The sequence below is a fragment of the Mobula hypostoma genome, chromosome 1 (genome assembly GCF_963921235.1).
Source record: "Mobula hypostoma chromosome 1, sMobHyp1.1, whole genome shotgun sequence".
Classification (NCBI taxonomy): Eukaryota; Metazoa; Chordata; class Chondrichthyes; order Myliobatiformes; family Myliobatidae; genus Mobula; species Mobula hypostoma.
This window is the reverse complement of record NC_086097.1, coordinates 157,390,724-157,412,435: the sequence shown is the minus strand read 5'-3', so window position 1 is coordinate 157,412,435 and position 21,712 is coordinate 157,390,724. Positions and strand designations below refer to the sequence as shown.

The window sequence follows — 21,712 nt, the reverse complement described above, 5'->3', positions numbered from 1 at the left end:
CCAGAACTACATATAACTCTTCAGGTGTGTGCTAAAAGCCTTGTATAACTCTTGGAAGACATTTGTGCTTCTGTATTCTGAATCTCTTGCAATGTGGGCCAATATACCATTTGTTTTCTTAAACAGCAGGTTTGTTTTTAGTGGCTGGTATACAGATTCCTTTGTACATCAGGATTTCCCAATCCCTCAGTAATCAGCATACTATCTTTCAATGTTTTTAGTGCATAATTTCACATTTATACCTTTCCCCTGGATAAATTAGATATATTGGATGCATTTCTGATATACATCTAATGGCTACATTGGATAAATCTGTACAATACATTGGACATATTATATTGATGCATTGGCTTCAGTGTGTTCCATAGATTTGACATGCATGTCAAATGTACCATATACATTAGACATGTATACATATATCTGATACATATCCTTTGTAACCATGACCATTGGAGAGTTGAAGACAAAGGGCCATTGTAGCTAAGTATGAGCCCATTCACTCAGTTTGCCCAAATCTCCTTGAACCTGTTTGTATCCTCCTCAAAGCTCAAAATTACACTCAGTGTTGTGCTATTTGCAAACATAGAAATATATTCAATCCCCTCTTCCATATATGTATTGTGACTTGCTGGTACCCGAACATTTATGTCTACGTTACACCACTAGTCAATGTTTAATACCTTGAGAGACCTCACAAGAGAATTTTGATTGATTCAACAAAGTTTTTCTTTGAAATGTAGGTTATTTGAAAAAGCACTTCAGCCAAATCAGAGGACAAATACAAATCTCTTTAAACTTATTTCCCTGATTAATGAAAGACAATCCAAAAAAAATTCCAAAACTTGTCAAAATCACATCCCTGAACTTTGCTTTTACTGTGTTAGTTGCCTATCTTAATATCTCAATAGTAATATTGTCATTAATTAAGTTCAATCAGAGAATTGCGAATGTTCAACAGTGAAAGGAGTTGACCTTGGTGATGACCCCTGTTATGTAGCTGGGAAGTCGACTTGATGGGATGGTGTCAAGATGTATGGTTTTTGGGGGAAAATATGATAGTCAACTATGGAAATTATCAGACCACTTTCCAGGGGAAAATACAAACTTGCCAAAACCATTGTCTTTTGTGCACTTCAATTAAAGCCTCGCTAGTGGTGCATTTACTTCAATATATATTTTTATAATAATAGATCTTTGTTGGCATTCATGTTTACAGAAACTAATTAATTGCCTGCTGAGCATGTTCTGAGTGTGAAATTAGGTATGCTAGCCTTGGCTTTACAGCAGTACGCCCACTTCTGAATTAAAAGGTCATGAATTGAAGGCCCACTGCAGAGACTTCAACACATAGCCTAAGCTAACATTTCATTGTAGCTCACACAATATGCTGCAGGATCTTCGCAGGTCAGGCAGCATCGATGGAAATGAGTAATCATTTGATGTTTCAGGCTGGACTGTTCTTGAGGACTGGAAAGGAAGGGGCAAGCCACCAGCATAGAAAGATGGGGAACAAGAAGGAGGATAGCTAGAAGGTGAAAGGTGAAGCCAGGTGGGTAGGAAAGATGAAGGGCTGGAGAGGAAGGAACATGATAGGAGAGGAGAGTGAACCACAGGAGAAAGAGAAGGAGGAAGGGACCCAGGGCGGGGTGATAGGCAGGTGAGAAGAGATAAGAGGCCAGAGTGAGGAATAGAAGAAGGGGTGGGGGAGGGGGCAGGAGATTTTTTTACTGGAAGGAGAAATCGATATGCCATCAGGTTGGAGGCTACCCAGATGGAATATAAGGTATTGCTATTTTACCCTGAGGGTGGCCTCACTTGACACAAGAGGAGGCCATGGCCTGACATGTCAGAATAGGAATGGGAATTGGTATTAAAATGTTGGCCACCAGGAAGTTTCGCTTTTGGCGGATGGAGCAAAAGTGCTCAATGAAGCAGTCCTCTGATTTACGATGGGTCTCACCAGTGTAGAGGAGGCCGCATTGGGATCACCAGATACAATGGATGACCCCCAGCAGATTTGCAGGTGAAATGTTGCCTCACTTGGAAGGACTGTTTGGGGCCCTGAATGGAAGTGAGGGAGGATGTGAACGGGCCAGGAGGGAGATTAGTGAGGAGGCCTGTGATGGTGAAGTGTTGTATCTTCAGAGATTCTCTATGATGATGTATTAATCTGTTTGCCATCTTGAGTATGTGTGAAAGTGTAACTTTTAACACTAATGGACAATGCCACCATTTGTGATAGTAATAATTGTAGGAATGTAAAGAACCATCCGGTCTGTTCCACTTACGGTTCTTCAACAAATTTGTGTTTTCACTGTCTTAATCCAGCATTTATTCCTTAACAAATTGGATCAAAACAGATTATTTAGAGCCACAGGGTATGAAAACAGGCTCAACTAGTCCACGTCAACCAAGATTCCCATCTAAGCTAGTCCCATTTGCCCACATTTGACCCATATCCATCTAAATTGTTCCTGCTCATGTCCAGTACCTGTTCAAGTATCCATTAAATATTGTTGATATACCTGCCTCAGCCACTAATGCTGGCAGCTCATTCCATATACTGACCACCCTCTAGGTGAAAAATGTTGCTCCTCAAATTCCTGTTGTATCTCTCCACTCTCACTTCAAACCTAAGATGGCTGGTTTTAATTCTACAACCCTGGGGATAAAGCTAGGCATTATTTCTTCAGTTCCTGAACTTTACTGCATACAAAATAGCTTCTGCATTTTTTTTTAATCACATTACATTTTGAAATAGAAGAGTACAGCACAGGAACAGGCTCTTCAACCTGTTTCATTAGTTGTGAGTATATATTTTATTAAGTGTGAATTATTGAGGGAAAGCCTTAAAAGCATATAAGACACAGAATGAATGCAAGTTCTGTTTTTAAGTTAAAGTCATATACAATTTTGAACCCTTGTCCATTCTGAATATGCAGAGAATGGATTTGGACCATGTGCAAGCAGAAGGGATTAGTGTAATTAGCTCGATTAGTTCCATCCAACATCAACGGCCAAAAGACCTGTTCTTGTGTTTTACTGTTCTATATTTTATTGTCTTCTGCTCTGTAAATTACCTGAGCCTCACTGACACTGTCTTATTTTGTATTGAAAATTATGCCGTCTGGGCATCCCTGTCAAAGATGCTATCAATTATCCAATCTTGAGAAGCTGCTGGTGTTTTTGCTTGGTTCAAGGAGCACAACTATTGTTGGCAAAGCAAGATTTTATGGTTTGTCCTCAGTTGAAATAAGAGAGCAGGGAAAGCTGAGACACATTAGTGGATCTGAGTCGTATGCAGGGCAGACCAGGCAAGGATGGGAGGTTTCAAGAGGTTCAGATGAGGGAAAGTTTATTTCATGCATCCAAGAGGGATTTGTAAATCAATCTGTAGAAAGTTCAAGAAGAGGAGGGGCCATACGGGCCTGGTGTTGAGGGATGAGCCAGGCCTGGTGACTGACTGGTGGGAAAAGACTTGGATAGCAACAATCACGATCATCCTTAAGTTTTAAGATAGCTACAGATTTAAAAAAATAAGTATGGATCTTGCAAAAGAATATTAAATTGGAGAAGGGAGAATTACTAGTCTATTAGTCATGAAACTGGAGAGTTAATGGGGCAAGTCCACATTTGACATTTGGATATTTCAGCCATTTGTAAAGATCAACTGCACAGAGAGGTTCCAGTAAGAAAGAAAACATAGAAAACATAGAAAATAGGTGCAGGAGTAGGCCATTCGGCCCTTCGAGCCTGCACCGCCATTTATTATGATCATGGCTGATCATCCAACTCAGAACCCTGCCCCAGCCTTCCCTCCATACCCCCTGACCCCTGTAGCCACAAGGGCCATATCTAACTCCCTCTTAAATATAGCAAATGAACTGGCCTCAACTGTTTGCTGTGGCAGAGAATTCCACAGGTTCACCACTCTCTGTGTGAAGAAGTTTTTCCTAATCTCGGTCCTAAAAGGCTTCCCCTCTATCCTCAAACTGTGGCCCCTCGTTCTGGACTTCCCCAACATCGGGAACAATCTTCCTGCATCTAGCCTGTCCAATCCCTTTAGGATCTTATACGTTTCAATCAGATTCCCCCTCAATCTTCTAAATTCCAACAAGTACAAGCCCAGTTCATCCAGTCTTTCTTCATATGAAAGTCCTGCCATCCCAGGAATCAATCTGGTGAACCTTCTTTGTACTCCCTCTATGGCAAGGATGTCTTTCCTCAGATTAGGGGACCAAAACTGCACACAATACTCCAGGTGTGGTCTCACCAAGGCCTTGTACAACTGCAGTAGTACCTCCCTGCTCCTGTACTCGAATCCTCTCGCTATAAATGCCAGCATACCATTCGCCTTTTTCACCGCCTGCTGTACCTGCATGCCCACTTTCAATGACTGGTGTATAATGACACCCAGGTCTCGTTGCACCTCCCCTTTTCCTAATCGGCCACCATTGAGATAATAATCTGTTTTCCTATTTTTGCCACCAAAGTGGATAACTTCACATTTTTCCACATTAAATTGCATCTGCCATGAATTTGCCCACTCACCCAACCTATCCAAGTCACCCTGCACCCTCTTAGCATCGTCCTCACAGCTAACACTGCCACCCAGCTTCGTGTCATCCGCAAACTTGGAGATGCTGCATTTAATTCCCTCATCCAAGTCATTAATATATATTGTAAACAACTGGGGTCCCAGCACTGAGCCTTGCGGTACCCCACTAGTCACCGCTTGCCATTCTGAAAAGGTCCTGTTTATTCCCACTCTTTGCTTCCTGTCTGCTAACCAATTCTCCACCCACATCAATACCTTACCCCCAATACCGTGTGCTTTAAGTTTGCACACTAATCTCCTGTGTGGGACCTTGTCAAAAGCCTTTTGAAAATCCAAATATACCACATCCACTGGTTCTCCCCTATCCACTCTACTAGTTACGTCCTCAAAAAATTCTATGAGATTCGTCAGACATGATTTTCCTTTCACAAATCCATGCTGACTTTGTCCGATGATTTCACCGCTTTCCAAATGTGCTGTTATCACATCCTTGATAACTGACTCCAGCAGTTTCCCCACCACCGACGTTAGGCTAAGCGGTCTATAATTCCCCGGTTTCTCTCTCCCTCCTTTTTTAAAAAGTGGGTCTACATTAGCCACCCTCCAATCCTCAGGAACTAGTCCAGAATCTAACGAGTTTTGAAAAATTATCACTAATGCATCCACTATTTCTTGGGCTACTTCCTTAAGCACTCTAGGATGCAGACCATCTGGCCCTGGGGATTTATCTGCCTTCAATCCCTTCAATTCACCTAACACCACTTCCCTACTAACATGTATTTTGCTCAGTTCCTCCATCTCACTGGACCCTCTATCCCCTACTATTTCTGGAAGATTATTTATGTCCTCCTTAGTGAAGACAGAACCAAAGTAATTATTCAATTGGTCTGCCATGTCCTTGCTCCCCATAATCAATTCACCTGTTTCTGTCTGCGGGGGACCTACATTTGTCTTTACCAGTCTTTTCCTTTTTACATCTATAAAAGCTTTTACAGTCCGTTTTTATGTTCCCTGCCAGTTTTCTCTCATAATCTTTTTTCCCCTTCCTAATTAAGCCCTTTGTCCTCCTCTGCTGAACTCTGAATTTCTCCCAGTCCTCAGGTGAGCCACTTTCTCTGGCTAATTTGTATGCTTCTTCTTTGGAATTGATACTATCCCTAATTTCTCTTGTCAGCCACGGGTGCACTACCGTCCTTGATTTATTCTTGTGCCAAACTGGGAGAACAATTGTTGTAGTTCATCCATGCAACCTTTAAATGCTTGCCATTGCATATCCACTGTCAATCCTTTAAGTGTCATTTGCCAGTCTATCTTAGCTAATTCACGTCTCATACCTTCAAAGTTACCCCTCTTTAAGTTCAGAACCTTTGTTTCTGAATTAACTATGTCACTCTCCATCTTAATGAAGAATTCCAACATATTATGGTCACTCTTACCCAAGGGGCCTCTCACGACAAGATTGCTAATTAACCCTTCCTCATTGCTCAAAACCCAGTCCAGAATAGCCTGTTCTCTAGTTGGTTCCTTGATATGTTGGTTCAAAAAACAATCCCACATACAAAGAAGGACAAGGATAACAAGGTCAGCAAACCTTAGATGTCAAGGGAAGTAGGTTTAGGAAGCTAAAACCTTCAGGAATATAAAGAAACCAGAAAAGAACTCAAGGAGGGAAATAGGAAAGCCATGAGTGGCCCTGAAGAGTCCTTGGCCATTAGGATTAAAATGAATCCCAAGGCATTCTGTGCATACCTGAAGAGCAAGAGCATAACGGCAGATCGCATAGGACCAATCAGGGATAAAGGAGGGATTTCGTGTTTGTAGCCAGAAGATGTGGATGAGGTCTTAATGAGTGCTTTACTTCTGTATTTACAAAATACGAGAACGTGTTTGTGAATAGTAAGTAGTGTGCTAACTTGTTGGGGCATTTCAAGATAAAATGTAAGGTAGTAATGGGCCCCTTAAAGAAAATTTGTGGTAATTCAGTCCTCCGGACTAGTTGGGTGTACACCAAGTTATTGAGATAGGCAAGAGATGAGATTGCTGAGGTCTGGAACAACTAAGTTACTGGTGGAGATTCTTTGGGATAAGATTTATGAACATTTGGCAAACCATGGCATAATTACAGACAGTCAACATTACTTTGTGCAGAACAAGTCATGTTTCATTAACTGATTGAGTTTTGCAAGTAGTTGACTGATGAAGGTAAGTATAGAAACATAGAAAACATACAGTACAATACAGGCCCTTTGGCCCACAAATTTGTGCCGAACATGTCCCTACCTTAGAAATTACCTAGTGTTATCCATAACCCTTTATTTTTCTAAGCTCCACGTACCTATCCAAAAGTCTCTTAAAGGACCCTATCGTATCTGCCTCAACCACTGTTGCCAGCAGCCCATTCCAAGCACCCACCACTCTCTGTGTAAAAAAACTTACCCCTGACATCTCCTCTGTACCTACTCCCAGGCACCTTAAACCTATGCCTTCTTGTGGCAGCCATTTCAGCCCTGGGAAAAAGCCTCTGACTATCCACGCGATCAATGCCTCTCATCATCTTATACACCTCTATCAGATCACCTCTCATCCTCTGTCGCTCCAAGGAGAAAAGGCCAAGTTCACTCAACCTGTTTTCATAAGGCATGCTCCCCAATCCAGGCAACATCCTTGTAAATTTCCTCTGCACCCCTTCTATGGCTTCCACATCCTTCCTGTGTGAGGTGACCAGAACTGAGTACAGTACTCCAAGTGGGGTCTGACCAGGGTCCTATATAGCTGCAACATTACCTCTCGGCTCCTGAATTCAATTCCACGATTGTTGAAGGCCAATGCACCGTATGCCTTCTTACCCACAGAGTTAACCTGCGCAGCTGCTTTGAGTATCCTCTGGACTCAGACCCCAAGATCCCTCTGATCCTCCACACTGCCAAGAGTCTTACCACTAATACTGTATTCTGCCATCATATTTGACCTACCAAAATGAACCACTTCACACTTATCTGGGTTGAACTCCATCTGCCACTTCTTTGCCCAGTTTTGCATCCTATCAATGTCCCACTGTAACCTCTGACAGCCCTCCACACTATCCACAACACCCCCCAACCTTTGTGTCATCAGCAAACTTACTAACCTATCCCTCCACTTCCACTTCCAAGTCATTTATAAAAATCATGAAGAGTAAGGGTCCCAGAACAGATCCTTGAGGCACACTATTGGTCACTGACCTCCATGCAGAATATGACCCGTCTATAACCACTCTTTGCCTTCTGTGGGCAAGCCAGTTCTGGATCCACAAAGCAATGTCCCCTTGGATCCCATGCCTCCTTACTTTCTCAATAAGCCTTGCATGAGGTACCTTATCAAATGCTTTGCTGAGATCCATATACACTACATCTACTGCTCTTCCTTCATCAACGATGAAGGTACCCCTTCTATGGGCAGAGAAATGGCAGTTGGAGTTTTCAGGCCAAATATGAAGTATTTCACTTTGGAAGATCAAATGTAAATGGACAGTATTTGTTAACAGCAAGACTTTTAACAGTGCTGATGTGCAAAGGGATATTGGGGTCAGTATCCATGAAAGTGGCTCCACGAGTCAATAAGATGTTAAGGAAGCCTATGGTATGCTTGCCTTTATTAGTCGAGGGACTGAGTTCAAGAGTCAGAGAGAAATTTTGCAGCTTTACAAAACTCAGGTTAAGCTGCATCTAGAGTATTGCATGCATTTCTGGTTGCCTTATCATAGGAAGGATATGGAAGCTTTGGAGAGGGCACTGAAGAGGTTTACCAGGATGCTGGCAGGATTAGAGGGCATGGGCTATCTGGAAATGTTGGACAAACTTGTATTGTTTTACTTGTTTTCTTTGGAGTATTATGGTGGCATGGTAGTTAGCATAATGCTTTACAGTACCAGCAACCTGGGTTCAATTCCTCCTGCTGTCTGTAAGGAGTTTGTATGTTTTCCTATGACCACATGGGTTTCCTCCTGGTCCTCTGGTTTCCTCCCACAATCCAAAGAGGTACTGATTCGTAGGTTATTGGCTCATTGTGAATTGTTCCATAATTCTTCTCTTCTTCGGTTGTCCATCGAAATCTGATGATGACGTCCACTGCTTTAACGGTGAGATCTTTGAAGGACTATGCTGTCCTATCCTGGACCCACAAGCGCTATTGCAGGTGGGACATGCATATGTAGTAGTGGTGGCAACCATGGCTGCATTTCTCCTGGCTCTCTTCTCCTGTCTTCTGGTTGTTCTTTCCATCTCAGAATACGAACCCCGTCCCTACAGAGTTGTCGCCAAGTGGTACGGTCAGCAGCAACCTCCTCCAGGTCCTTGGGTCTGATCTTGCTCTTCCTTGAAACATTCTTCATCTGATCCTTATAGCGCTTCTTCGGCCTTCCAGCTGAGTGTCAACCACGATGTAGCTGGCCGTAATTAGGCTAGGGTTAAATTGGGGGTTGCTGTGCAGCGAGGCTTGAAGGGCTAGAAGGGCCTACTCTGCAAGTGTCTCAATAAATTTTTTAAAAGTATTGGAAGCTGAGGAGAAATCTGATAGAGGTTTTTAAGATTTTGAAAGGCATAGATAGAGTATACATTAGTATCTTTACTTCAGGGTTGGGATGTCTAAATCCAGAGGGCATGCATTTAAGGTGAGAGGTAAATTCAAAGTGAATGCGTTGTGGAAGTTATTTTACAGAGTAATGGATACCTGAAACGCTCTGTCTGGGGTGATTGTGGAGGCAAATATAATAGAGGTGTTCAAGAGGCTCTTGGATAGGCACATGAATGTGCAGGAAATGGAAGATATAGACATTGTGTAGGTAGAAAAGATTAGTTTTATTGGGAATTGTGATTACCAGTCTCATTAGTTCGGCACAACCTTGTGGGCTGGAAGGCCTGTTTCTATGTTCTAGTCCAGAAATGTCAAGGCTATTGATAAAGATCTTAGGAAGGGAAATTAAGATGGATAGGAAGAGGGAAAGAAGAGAGATGGAGTTGCTGGCCCACATTTTTGTTGGATATCCTTGCCATTTGGTCAAGACCACACTCTATAAAGGCCAGTTGTTAGCTGGTGTGTAACAGCCTCCCCACATGGAAAACAGTCACACATGGAACTGGAGTGGAAACAAGTTACTTACATTCGAAGGGAACCTCTTGATGGATGGGCTAGCATGTAACCAACTGATTATTCCTGACTGATACTAAGCTTTCTGAATGTTGTTGGAGCAGCACTTGTGCAGAAACATGAAGGGGTTTCATGCCTTGTCTGCCATACCCTCTGACATGTTTTGTGCCATCGATTTTCTGTTTTTGGTCCTGATTTCTGCCCATTTCCTTTGAGGTTCTTTACTCCTTCACCCCTTTTAGAACAATATGCTGTATTATCTCTCCTCATTTTTCTACCAAAATACAATACATCACCACACAAACCTCTGCTTTAAATTCCATCTTCTATGTGTTACATTCCACCAGCTTGTTAATATCCCATTTTCATTTATTTAACACTATCTGCTTTGCAGTTCTTGGCAGTGGCAAGTTTTGAGTCATCCTCAGATTTACAAATATTTGCTATCATCCCCAACTAGAGCTCCCTTCTGTAGATCTAAAATACAATGGCATTCATCAACATCTTTGAACATTCAGATTTTTGACCTCATAGTGGAGGGGAAGTCACTTATCATCAGTTAGCCTTGGGCACAACGCTGAGGTGATAATCTGTGGCAAGCAAAACCTTTATGTTAGACATGGCTTTGTATATACAAGGGTTTTGTCCAGATCCACATTGATTTAGGTTTTGCTAAAGCTGCTTGATGCCATTAATGGTCATTGTTTTACATTGGTTGCTGCTGCCTGTCAGCTCACCTCTGAATTTAAGTTGCTCTTCATGCTTGGACCAAAGAATTAATAACTATTACAATTTCAAAGATTCAATATACATTTACTATCAAAGTGTGTATAACCCTGAGATTCATCTTCCCCACCGGCAGCCACGAAACAAAGAAAACCATGGAATACATTCAAAGAAAAATATGAAAAACATCAACCCCCCCCAATGCATAAAAAAGAACAAGTTGCACAAATGTCAACAAAAAAAAGCAAACACATAGAATATATAATATATATTCAGTTAAATTTAACACATTTAATGTAATAAATAGAAATTATGAACATCCCCTTTATTATAATTAGAGTCACCGAATCATATGACATGGAAAAAGCCTTTTGGCCCAATCTGTCCATTTCAAGAAGCCCATCTAAACTACTTCCATTTGCCTCTAAATCTTTCCTCTCCATGCAGTTGTCCAAATTTTGCATTAGAGTACCAAAGCCAGCACTCTCATTGCAGTATCAAGCCTTGTAATTTTGGCACCTAAGTTCCCTCTGAAAATACCAATTAATGTTGGCCAGTGTTAGCAGTGTCAATTTAAATTTATTTGTAATCATTTTACCCATTTTGTCTTTTCCATTTTAATTGTAGATCGTGGAAAATGGAAAAAAAAATCTGAAGGCAGTAAAATTGTACAGTGTTGTCATGATGCACTGACTGACTGACTTGCATTTATTCAGTGTCCTTCACAATCTCACAACGTACAAAGGGCTTTGCAGTCATTGTTGTAGCCTCTATCTGCACTAGAAGCCCCCGTAAATATCAATGCAATAATGGGTAGGCCAATAAGTTCTAGTTATATTGATTGAAGGTTAAGTACGAGCTAAGTTGTTGAACTAAATCCCATATTCTTCAGAAGAATCCAAATGGACCTTCTTTATATTCATGGAAAGGCGAGGCATATGCTCAGATTAACATTTAGATTTTCGAGTGTAACTGTGTTTCTACTGCATAGGAATTGAAATATGAAATGAGATGATTGTGCTCTGATCACCAGAACGGGGCTTGAATCCACAACCTTCGATGTTGGATCTAGAGCTAGGTGAGACTAGAACTATGGGACAGAGTATCAAGGTTCAAGGGAGTCGATTTAGGATGGAGATGAGGAGGAACTGCTTTTCCCAGAGAGTGGTGAATCTGTGGAATTCTCTGCCCAATAAAGCAGTGGAGACTGCCTCAGTAAATATATTTAAGACAAAGTTGGATAGATTTTTGCATTGTAGGGGAAGTAAAGATTAAGGGGAAAAGGCAGGTAGGTGCAGGATGAGTCCATGGCCAGATCAGCCATGATCTTCTTGAATGGCGGAACAGGCTCTACGAGCCATATGACCTAATCCTGTTCCTATTTCTTATGTTCATATGGGTCAAGATATGATATATATCTGAAGATATATCACAATATTTATGACAATTATTACACCACCAAAGGATTTAACACCAAGCTATTGTTCATGTTAATTTATCTTCTGACTAGTCCAATCCAAGCAATACAAAGTTAATTTCAAAGTATTAGCAATACTTCTCATAGAAAGACATTATTATTTAGATCAAAACAAATGGATGCATGAAAAAACAGTTGGAATAGACCACTCAGCCCTTCAAGTCTGTTCTACCATACATTATAATCTTGCCTGATCCTCTAACTCCATGCTACATTTATGTTCAATGATAAATTTCGTGTCCAGAGTTCTATTCATCTTCTTAAATATATACGACATATTAGATTTCAAACTTCTTTGATAGAAAAGTTTCGCCTTATCTCAGTCCTAGGTAGTTAATCCACTATTCCTAGATATTGACGCATGGTTCTAGATTCCTTCCAGCCAGGAGAAACATTCTCCCCTTTGAGTCCTGTCAGGTACAGAATCACGTTTGAATAAGTGTAATGTTTGAATTGTATTTACTATAAAATTATTTTGTCATAATGCTGACAATCCCCAACATTTAGCTCATCAGCATCTCCATATTGGCTAGTGTTTGAGCTTCTGTAGTGGAACGACACAGTAGCATAGTGGTTAGCACAACTCTTTACAGTACCAGCAACCCAGGTTCAATTCTTGCCACTGCCTGTAAGGAGTCTGTATGTTCTCCCCTTGGCCATGTGAATTTTCTCCAGGTGCCCAGGTTTTCTCCCACTGTCCAAATAAGTACTGGTTGGTAAGTTAATTGGCCTGTGATTAGACTTAAAGGTTGCTGGGCAGTGTGGCTTGTAGAGCCAGAAGGACCTGTTCTGCACTGTATCTCAATAAATATAGATATAAATATAAATAAATAAATAAATAAATAAATATTGTTACTACACTTTCAGCAGGTATTTGTAATGCATATTATGCAGTATTGTAGTACTGGCCCTTATTAATGCTGTTCTGTACTTATTAGTTTTTAAATTTTTTTTTTGTTAATAGGCTGTGAAACGATGGAGTGTTTCATCAGCAGGAAGTGATAAAGCCAGTCTCAATGTAAGTGTGATGTTTTTACTAACTGACTTCTTAACAGTTTACTGTTTTCAGGATGCCTCTGGCAGTGTGCTCAGTTGAATGGCCTAGTAATTAAGAATTTTCAAAGAGAGCCCCAAAACCCAACATCTTACAGCAGTCCAGTTTGTGTGCCAAGAAATAAATGGAGGGAAAATAGCGTGTCTGGAAAGATGCATTTGACAGAGGCCATGATAGAGAGTTAGGCTGAATATAAAATTGTCATGGGACCCCATTTGTGATCGACATGTAGCTTTTGAGACCACTCAGGCGTAAAGCTCTCCTCTATCACTTCTCCTTGCTTTGTAAGTTGCACAAAAGCAAGTCTGCTGAGAAAAGTTTCTTAAAACTATTTTCTAACCTACTAAGATAATTAAATGAAGTTCTTTTAAAATGTGCTAACCTCGCAGATTATATTATTTTACAATGACTGGCTGCTTTCACCCATTAAACTGCATAATACTAAGGAATACCGAAGGTTGTAGTATGAATTATATAGGGAGCTAATTGCGTTTTAAGTGAGTTTTTCCATAAATTTGCATTAAATCAGAAGAGCCATATAAGACTTATAATAACTAGACAAACGACAGTAAATCATAAAATTTATTGATGGCTGTTTCTAAGTTAGCAGAAGAACACAAGAAAATTGGAGCAGGAATGGTCACTTGGCCCTTCAAGCCTGCCCTATCATTTAATTTAACCGTGACTGATACACTCCAGGCTTCAACTCCTCTGTGTGCTGGTCTCCTATAACTCTGATCTCCGTTCCTATCTCCCCCTCCATCTACCAAAAGGAAATGGCTCTTTAAACACCTCCAGTGAAATGCCCCAACATCCACCTTGACGTGTCCTTTTGGGAACTTGCGTGTCTTAGTAAGATCACTGTTCATTCTTCTAAGCACCAAAAAATACAGCCTTTTTAACATAGTGACTATTTCACATTATGACTGCTATCAGGAAGTGTGCAGAAACAGATGCACTAAGATTGTAAAGTGAACAAACACCATTAGGATTTATTCTTTATGGTCCCATCAAGTCGTCCCCTGGGGAGATTTCAGTAATGGCAGCCTAAAGTTCCATTTATGTGCGCTGTCAAATGTGAATGTATTCTATGTGCAAACCAATTATATGGCTTAAAAGACTGAAGAATTTTATGTGTAAGTGAGGTCACAACTACAATGCTCCCAATTTTCCTTAGTCTTTTCTTTATGGTCGTCCAATAAACCTTCTGTCCAAACGATTGTGTTGCACTGACCCCACTTCCATCTCTCAGCTGGGAGGTAATTATGTAGTCATGATCACACTGCAACCATTATGCTCTGAGGAAAGTGTGATTATTTCTGTTTACCCAGTTCAGGAACTGACACCACAAGCATATTCTCACACAACTTGAAAAAGAAAGATAGCATTCAATTTTAATGCAACACGCACAAAATGCTGGAGGAACTCAGCAGATCAGGCAGCATCTATGGAAATGAACACACAGTTGACAATTTAGGCAGAGACCCTTCATCAGGACTGGAAAGGAATAAAAAGGTGGGGGGAGGAGGAGGAGGATAGCTAGAAGGTGATAGCTGGAGCCAGACAGGTAACAAAAGTAAAGGGCTGAGGAAGGAAACTGAGGGGAGAGGAAAGTGGAACCTGGGTGTAAAGGAAGAAGGAGGGGCACCAGGTGATTTGCAGGTGAGTAAAAGGGGTAAGAGGCCAGATGGGAAATAGAGGACCAGGGGGGTGGGGGGAGTTTGTTTTACCAGAACGAGAAATCAATATTCATGCCATCAGGTTAGAGTCTATCCAGATGGAATATAAGGTGTTGCTCCTCCACCCTGACGGTGGCCTCATCATGACACGAGAAAGCCTTGGACCGACATATCGGAATGGGAATCAGAATTAAAATGTTTAGCCACCTGGAAGTTCCTGCTCGATGAAGCAGTCCCGAATTTACGAAAGCCCTCACCAATGTAGAGGAGGCCACATCAGGAGAACCAGATACATAGACAACCCCAGCAGATTCGCAGGTGAACCGCTACCTTACCTGGAAGGACTGTTTGGGACCATAAATGAAGATGAGAGAGGAAGACAAGGGAGTTACGGAGGGAGTGATCCATGTGGAAAATGAAGAGGGGGAGGTAAAGATGTGTTTGGTGGTAGGATCCTTTTGGAGATGGTGGAAGTCGTAGAGAATTGATGTGTTGGATGCAGAGGCTCATGCGGTGGTAGGTAAGAACAGAAGGATCTCTAACTGTTCAGATGGTGGAAGGATGGGGTGAGCGTGGTTGTTCAGGAAATGGAGGATATGCAGGTGACGGCAGCATCAGTGGTGGAGGAAGGAAAACCCGTTTGTTGAAGAAGAAGGACACCTTTGATGCTGTGGAAAAGAAAGCCACATCCTGGTAACAGATATAGCAGAGATGAAGGAACTGAGAAAACAGAATAGCAATTTCACAGGAGACAGGGTGGAAGAGGTTGTCAAGACAGCTGTGGGAATCGGTAGGCTTATACAAGTTGCTGCTGTGCAACACACATCAAAGTTGCTGGTGAACGCAGCAGGCCAGGCAGCATCTCTAGGAAGAGGTGCAGTCGACGTTTCAGGCCGAGACCTTCCTTCAGTTAGTCCTGACGAAGGGTCTCGGCCTGAAACGTCGACTGCACCTCTTCCTACGGCTGCTGCCTGGCCTGCTGCGTTCACCAGCAACTTTGATGTGTGTTGCTTGAATTTCCAGCAGCTGCAGAATTCCTGTTGTTTGCTGCTCTGCAGTTTGTTTCCAGAGATGGAGACAGAGAGATCGAGAAAGGGGAGGGAGGTGTCAGAAATGGACTAAGTGAATATAAGGGCAGGGTGGAAGTTGGAGGTAAAGTTGAGGAAAATGATGAGCTCAGCATGGGCCATCTCTGAGGCAACACTTCACTTGTGAATCTGCCAGAGATGTCTATTGTGTCCAGTACTCCCGATGAGGCTTCCTCTACATTGGTGAGATCCGTTATAAATTGGGGGACCACTTCATCGGGGCCCTCCGCTCTGCCAAAAGCAGAAATTCCCAGTGGCGAAACATTGTAATTCCAATTCCCTTTCACGTTCCGACATATCAGTCTATGGCCTTCTCTTGTGCCAAGATGAGGACACCCTCGGTGGTGGAGCAATACCTTATATTCCATCTTTTTAGCCTCGAATCTGATGACATGAATATTGATTTCTCCTTCCAGTAAAAAAAATCTCTCCCTTTCCTCTTCATCTATTCCTCACTCTGCTCTCTTATCTCTTCCTGTCTGCCTATCACCTCCTCCTGGGTGCCCTCCTCCTTCCCTTTCTCCTGTGGTTCACTCTACTCTCCTTCCTCTCCAGCTGTTTACCTTTCCCACCCACCTGGCTTCACCTATCACCTCCTAGCTATCCTCCTCCTCCCCAAACCTTTTTTATTCTGGCATCTTCCCCCTTCCTTTCTTAAGAAATAGGAGCAGGAGTAGGCTATCTGCCTGCTCTGTCATTCAACAAGACCATGGCTGATCTGGCCATCTCCACCTACCTGTCATTTCTAGTCCTGAAGAAGGGTCTTGGCCTGAAATATCGGCTGTTTGTTCACTTACATGGGTGCTGCCTGATCTGTTGAGTTTCTACAGAATTTTGTATATGTTACTTTGGATTTCCAGCAGTGACAGAATTTCTTGTGTTTTTTATATGCAAGTGAAAGTATAGTCTTTTTTTTTCAGAATTTGATGAACACACAGCATGCTTCCATAGATTTCTGCATTTATCTTGGATCTTGCATGTATTTAGTTGATAAAATTCAAATAAATGGGAAGCCCTTTATTTCTAATTCTGGAGCTTAGTTCCTTGGTCTTACTTGTAAATAACAAGCTTCTCATCATATTAGCAGCAGGAGAAGCAGACTCCAATCAAGCGGCCTTGGGAAGGGATCCGAAAAATACAATCTCCACCCACATGGCTGAAAAAGGAACTGGATCCCACTCAGCATTCTCCCTTAGAAATGAGAACAGTGGAATGGGAGAAAACAGGAGCTACGATACCACTTGGTGGACAGGACATCATTGACCTTCAGACTGAAGTCTGATCTGAGGAGCGACCTTTTTTTTAAATTTTAAAACAGATTGGTTTCTTTTGAAACCTTATACAGTACAGATATCTTGTTCTCAGAGAGATATTGTTTTAAACCTTGTGATGCAGTCAGCGTCGTGTTGTCTCACTGCAATGAGAAAACACGCTAGCGAACTCAATACTCGTAGTCCAGAAGCTCTTATCAAAGACAGTAATGGGCAAATTATATATATATATATAAATATATATATAAATATATACAAAAAAAAACAAGTAACCAGTTTAGTGTTGATTGCTTGATATGCAAGCATTTTTTGCATCAAAATTTAATGGCATTTTCTTGTCATATTGTGTATTATATAAAAATGAAATTTCAAATAGTAAATACAATGAACATACTTAAAAACTGTGATGTACCTGTCAAGATTTTAGATATATAAATTGAAAGCACAAGGCCTTGGCTACCCTGCTGTATAATATGTAATTATTACACCTATTGACTTTTAGCTTAAATATCTTTCTACTGTGTTTAATTTTCCTGTTAAGTTAACAAACTTTAACAGTGTTCTGTACAACAACAGAGTAAAGCTAATGTTATGCCACGTGTTTAATAATTGTTGACCTACAAGATTCTACTTTTATGGTTGGTTAAACTGGTACTGGTTTCCTATATCCATGTTTGTCAGTTTTTCTGTACAGTTTTCAGAGCACAAATGAATGTGTCCTTTCTAATAAAAATGTAAACTATAAGTAGTGTACTTACTAAAACTCATTATGAAGGACCAGGAAAAATTATATCTGATCTAAAAATGAGAACTAGATGAGCATAAACTTATTTGGTGACTATTATCAGAAATAATCGTTTGAAGAATCAATGCTCAAAAAAAATGGATCCTCACATTTTCTCACAGCATGGGATATTAACTCTCTGCCAGTTCTTTGAAACAGAGCTTCGCTTAGATATATTTACCTGTCATTATTTGATGTGTGAGAATAATGAGTACTCTTGATAATTTCATTTTCTTCTATATTGCCATAGATATTGCTGGACCACACCTCCAGCTACTTCGTGCAGTTTGTTCAGTATTGTACTGTATTGAGAGGGTAGTTTAATGGATCATAGCTCCAACAACCCAAGATCAGTTCTGACCTCCGGTGCCATTTTTAGAGATTCTCCCTATTTTCTCTGGTACTCTGGCTTCCTGTCATGTCTAAAATGTGTGCAGATTTTTAGGTTAATTGGCCACTGTAAATAGCCCTCAGTGTAAGCAAGGGGCAGAGTCTGTGTGGAGTTGATAGGAATGTATGGTGAATCAGCTGTAAGGAAATTTACTGGGGAATGAGTTTGCTCTGTGGGCTACATGAACTTGATGGATCAAAGTGGACTCTCCTGTGTAATATAAAGTATAATTGAGCTTGACTTGCTTCTGTGTGCTGACTTAACCATTCTCCACAGAAGACGAATATAATTTTGTGATTTCCCCCAAGGAGGAAACAAATGAAATAGTGAAGGATCATTGTTTCTTGACTCGTCCTGTGATTGTAAGGAAGGGTTGGATTTAACTGGTTTCCTGTCCTCAGTAGAAGGTCCATCAGTAATCACACACTTCAGTTACTCCTTCAGGTTGCTTTTTAAAAACCAGAAATTGAAATGTGCCTTTCATTTCTCCAGTTCTGAAAACTGATTTCAAAAAGGAATTGAACCACTCTAGAATTTCTGCTGGATGTTTTCAGTGATAATTCACCTTTTGGAACTGATGTAATTTCCATCCACACCATTCAATGGGATGATACTGTCATTCACCTTGGAAGCAGGGTGGTGGACTTAGTTAACTGGATATGATTATTGTTAGCTTTCTTGAGAGTAGTGACATACCTCTCCCCAGATTCATGTCCAATATACTGAATATCTCTAATCTCCCACTCAACCCAGCAATCTCTTGCCTTCCCTAACCTGTTGATACCCCCACTGCCCAACAATGGCTTCACATAACTCACCATGTTTTGTCAAGACATAAAAGACAAACAATTCAGCCCATGTAGTCTATGCCAGCTCAGAGCAAATCCATTCATAATTTTCTCTGCCTCTTCACATCCCCTCTGTTCCTCCTAGATTCTACCAATTTGCAGTAGACAGTGAAACTACCAACCTGCGAGCCCTTGGAATGCGGGAGGAAACCAGAACACCTGAAGAACATGGTCACTGGGAGAACAGACAGTAGCCAAGTTTAGCATTGAACCAGGGTGACTAAAACTGAGGTAGTAACAATTAGTTTTGGCATTGTTCCACAAGTCTTCCCCTTTAAGCCAATGACCTACCTCACAAATCTCTGATAATCCACCACCACACCTCCTGACACATGGGAATCCCCCTTGACCCATCAATCAATCGCAATGCAATAAATTTTCTGCCTAAACTTACCTATCTCCCCGACCACAATGTATCTCCCACCAAACCCACTGATCTCTTTACCAAAGCATCAATTGTCAAACTTAACCTCATAACTATCACCTACAGATTCTCACCACAAATCCATTGATGTCATGGAATATGGATCTCCACTTCCTGACCCATCAATTACCCTACCAATCTCCCAACCCGATGACCACTGTCTACTATAGTCTCTCACCCCAATTAATCCACCCAAACCCACCAATTCCACCCTTCCCGCCCCCATCTGAATGATCACTCTTCTTCCTGGTCTCTGCGCTATTTTCTGCCCACCCTTCCATCCAGCCCAGATCCATAATCTTCAATCCAGTCAACCCATTGAGAACTCATACTAATCTTTTTTGACAGAAATATCATTTTTTTCACCCAGAAGTGAATAAAGTAAAACTGCTAGTTGATGGTTCCATAAGCAGAGATTTAATTTAATTGGCATTAGAACCTAAGAGATCATAAAGGTAATTTTCTATTCAGCTAATGGTTAGGGATTTGGAATGCCTTGATAAGATTATATTAATTCTGTCATAGTCTTCAACATAGTACAGCCAGCTTTTTCATTATGGAGGTGTCATCTTGAAAATCAGCCTTATTCCAACTTTCCATAATGCAAAACCACATCTTTTGCACGTGTCTGGAAATGCAAGTTGAAAGAAAATGTTTGAGGTGAATTTTTTCACATAAATTCTGTGAGTAAATTTTATTTCATATTTCAAATTTTGAGTAGTGATTTGAAAGGATGAATTTCTCTAATGCAGGTGCATCAGTACTGGATCAATTTTCAAAAGAAAAGCAGGTATGAGTCTTATCAACAGATTAATTACAAATCAGTTAAATTTCTGGGGTATTCAACAAGGCTTAGCTCATTAGTGTTCAAAACACATGTTTTCTGATCCCCTTATTCAAAAAAAATGTTGTATACATTTAATATGTAAAGAAAACATTTTCTTATTAAAAAAAAAGCCAGACGTCAAAAATCTGAAAGAAAGTCTTGAAAAGTTAGAAGTACAGCAAACTGGATAATGCTGATTGAAAGAATGAGCCAGTTATTTGGATAGACTTTCTTTTTAAACAGTGATGAACCTAAGTCTGTGCCAGAGTTACCAAGTGGCCTGTTCTCTCCAGAGATGTGTCTTGCTTGATGAGTGTTTCCTACTCTAAGTGCATTGAGAATTTTCTACAAGTCCTTTTGGCAAAAGAAGCAGTGAACCGTGAAATGTAATAGAAGATTGAGATTTAGCGTTTTCTACTTAAAATCTACAATATCTGCCAGTGAAGTAATTATCAAAGGTGTATACCTGTGCCATTGTTATTAAATTCATTGTAAATATCTTCATAATTCTCAATTGATTCTTCATGGAAGTGCCATCTTTCTTTGAAAATTGTTGAGAAATGCTCTGGTCACCGTTTTATGTTCAGATCTTGTTTCTAATATTGTCTTTAAATTTTCTTAATCATTGTCTCAGACTCCTGCCTTCCTCTCCTGTGGGTGCTGTAAGGATGATAATGATCAGCCCAGATCTTCATGTCCTTTGTCCATACATATTCTTCCCAAGAGCAGTTTCTGGATAGTAATTATGAGAAGAACCTTTGTAGAGACTTTTTGAATCCATTTATTTGAAAAATGTATCACTGGTCAGGCTGGAATTTATTGTCTATTCTCTTTTACACTTTGGAAGATAGCAGCAAGCTGCTTCTTGAATCATTGATGCCCTTCTCTATTTATGTTGCAATGGGATTTTCAGGATTTAGACCCAGCGATGGTGATGAAATCAGTAAGGGGTCTCTGTAGGGAGTGGTTTGTGCATGGACCAACTGACGGCCTTCTTTATGGTTGAGACTGAGGGTTGGGAGACGCTGCTAAATAAGCCTAGATGAGTAACTATTTTGTAGGTGTCACACACTGCAGCCACCTGGTGGAAGAAATGAATGCTGAGGCAGATAAATATCATGCCAGTCAAATGATCCAACCTGGTGCAAGTTCAACACGTAGATCTCTCAGGCAAAGTGACAGAGAATGCAATAATTTCCTGCTCTATCACTGGACTTCCTATGGTTTACTGTGTTGGAGTTCAGCTGTGAACCTAGCCTGCAACATTGGGATGTACATTTTGGTGGGGGAGCTCCAAACCTAACAAACAGGGTGGAAGCTAAATACAGTACCAGCAGAACAATGTAGAACTGCTGATGATTTAATGTGATCCCTGGGCTATTTAAATTGATCAAGACTGTGTACTATTCCTCAAACAGGTTAGCCTGTGAAGACAGCAGTTTGTTATTGTGCAGGGTGCTTA

At 40.9% G+C, this 21,712-nt stretch overlaps 1 protein-coding gene across 12 annotated transcripts in view; it reads left to right on the top strand.

The window, feature by feature from the left end:
• adgrb1a (adhesion G protein-coupled receptor B1a) overlaps nucleotides 1-21,236 on the top strand; it is a 566,941-nt gene extending 545,705 nt beyond the window's left edge. For 10 of the 12 annotated variants that reach the window (XM_063058411.1, XM_063058402.1, XM_063058383.1 and 7 more), the window contains 2 exons: nucleotides 12,850-12,903; nucleotides 16,791-21,236. In XM_063058411.1, the coding sequence (XP_062914481.1) occupies nucleotides 12,850-12,903; nucleotides 16,791-16,988 (252 nt within the window). In that variant the 3' untranslated portion in view covers nucleotides 16,989-21,236. The remainder of the gene's footprint in view (nucleotides 1-12,849; nucleotides 12,904-16,790) is intronic. The other 2 variants (XM_063058374.1, XM_063058338.1) reach the window with 1 other exon arrangement.
• The last annotated feature ends 476 nt before the right edge of the window (nucleotides 21,237-21,712 follow it).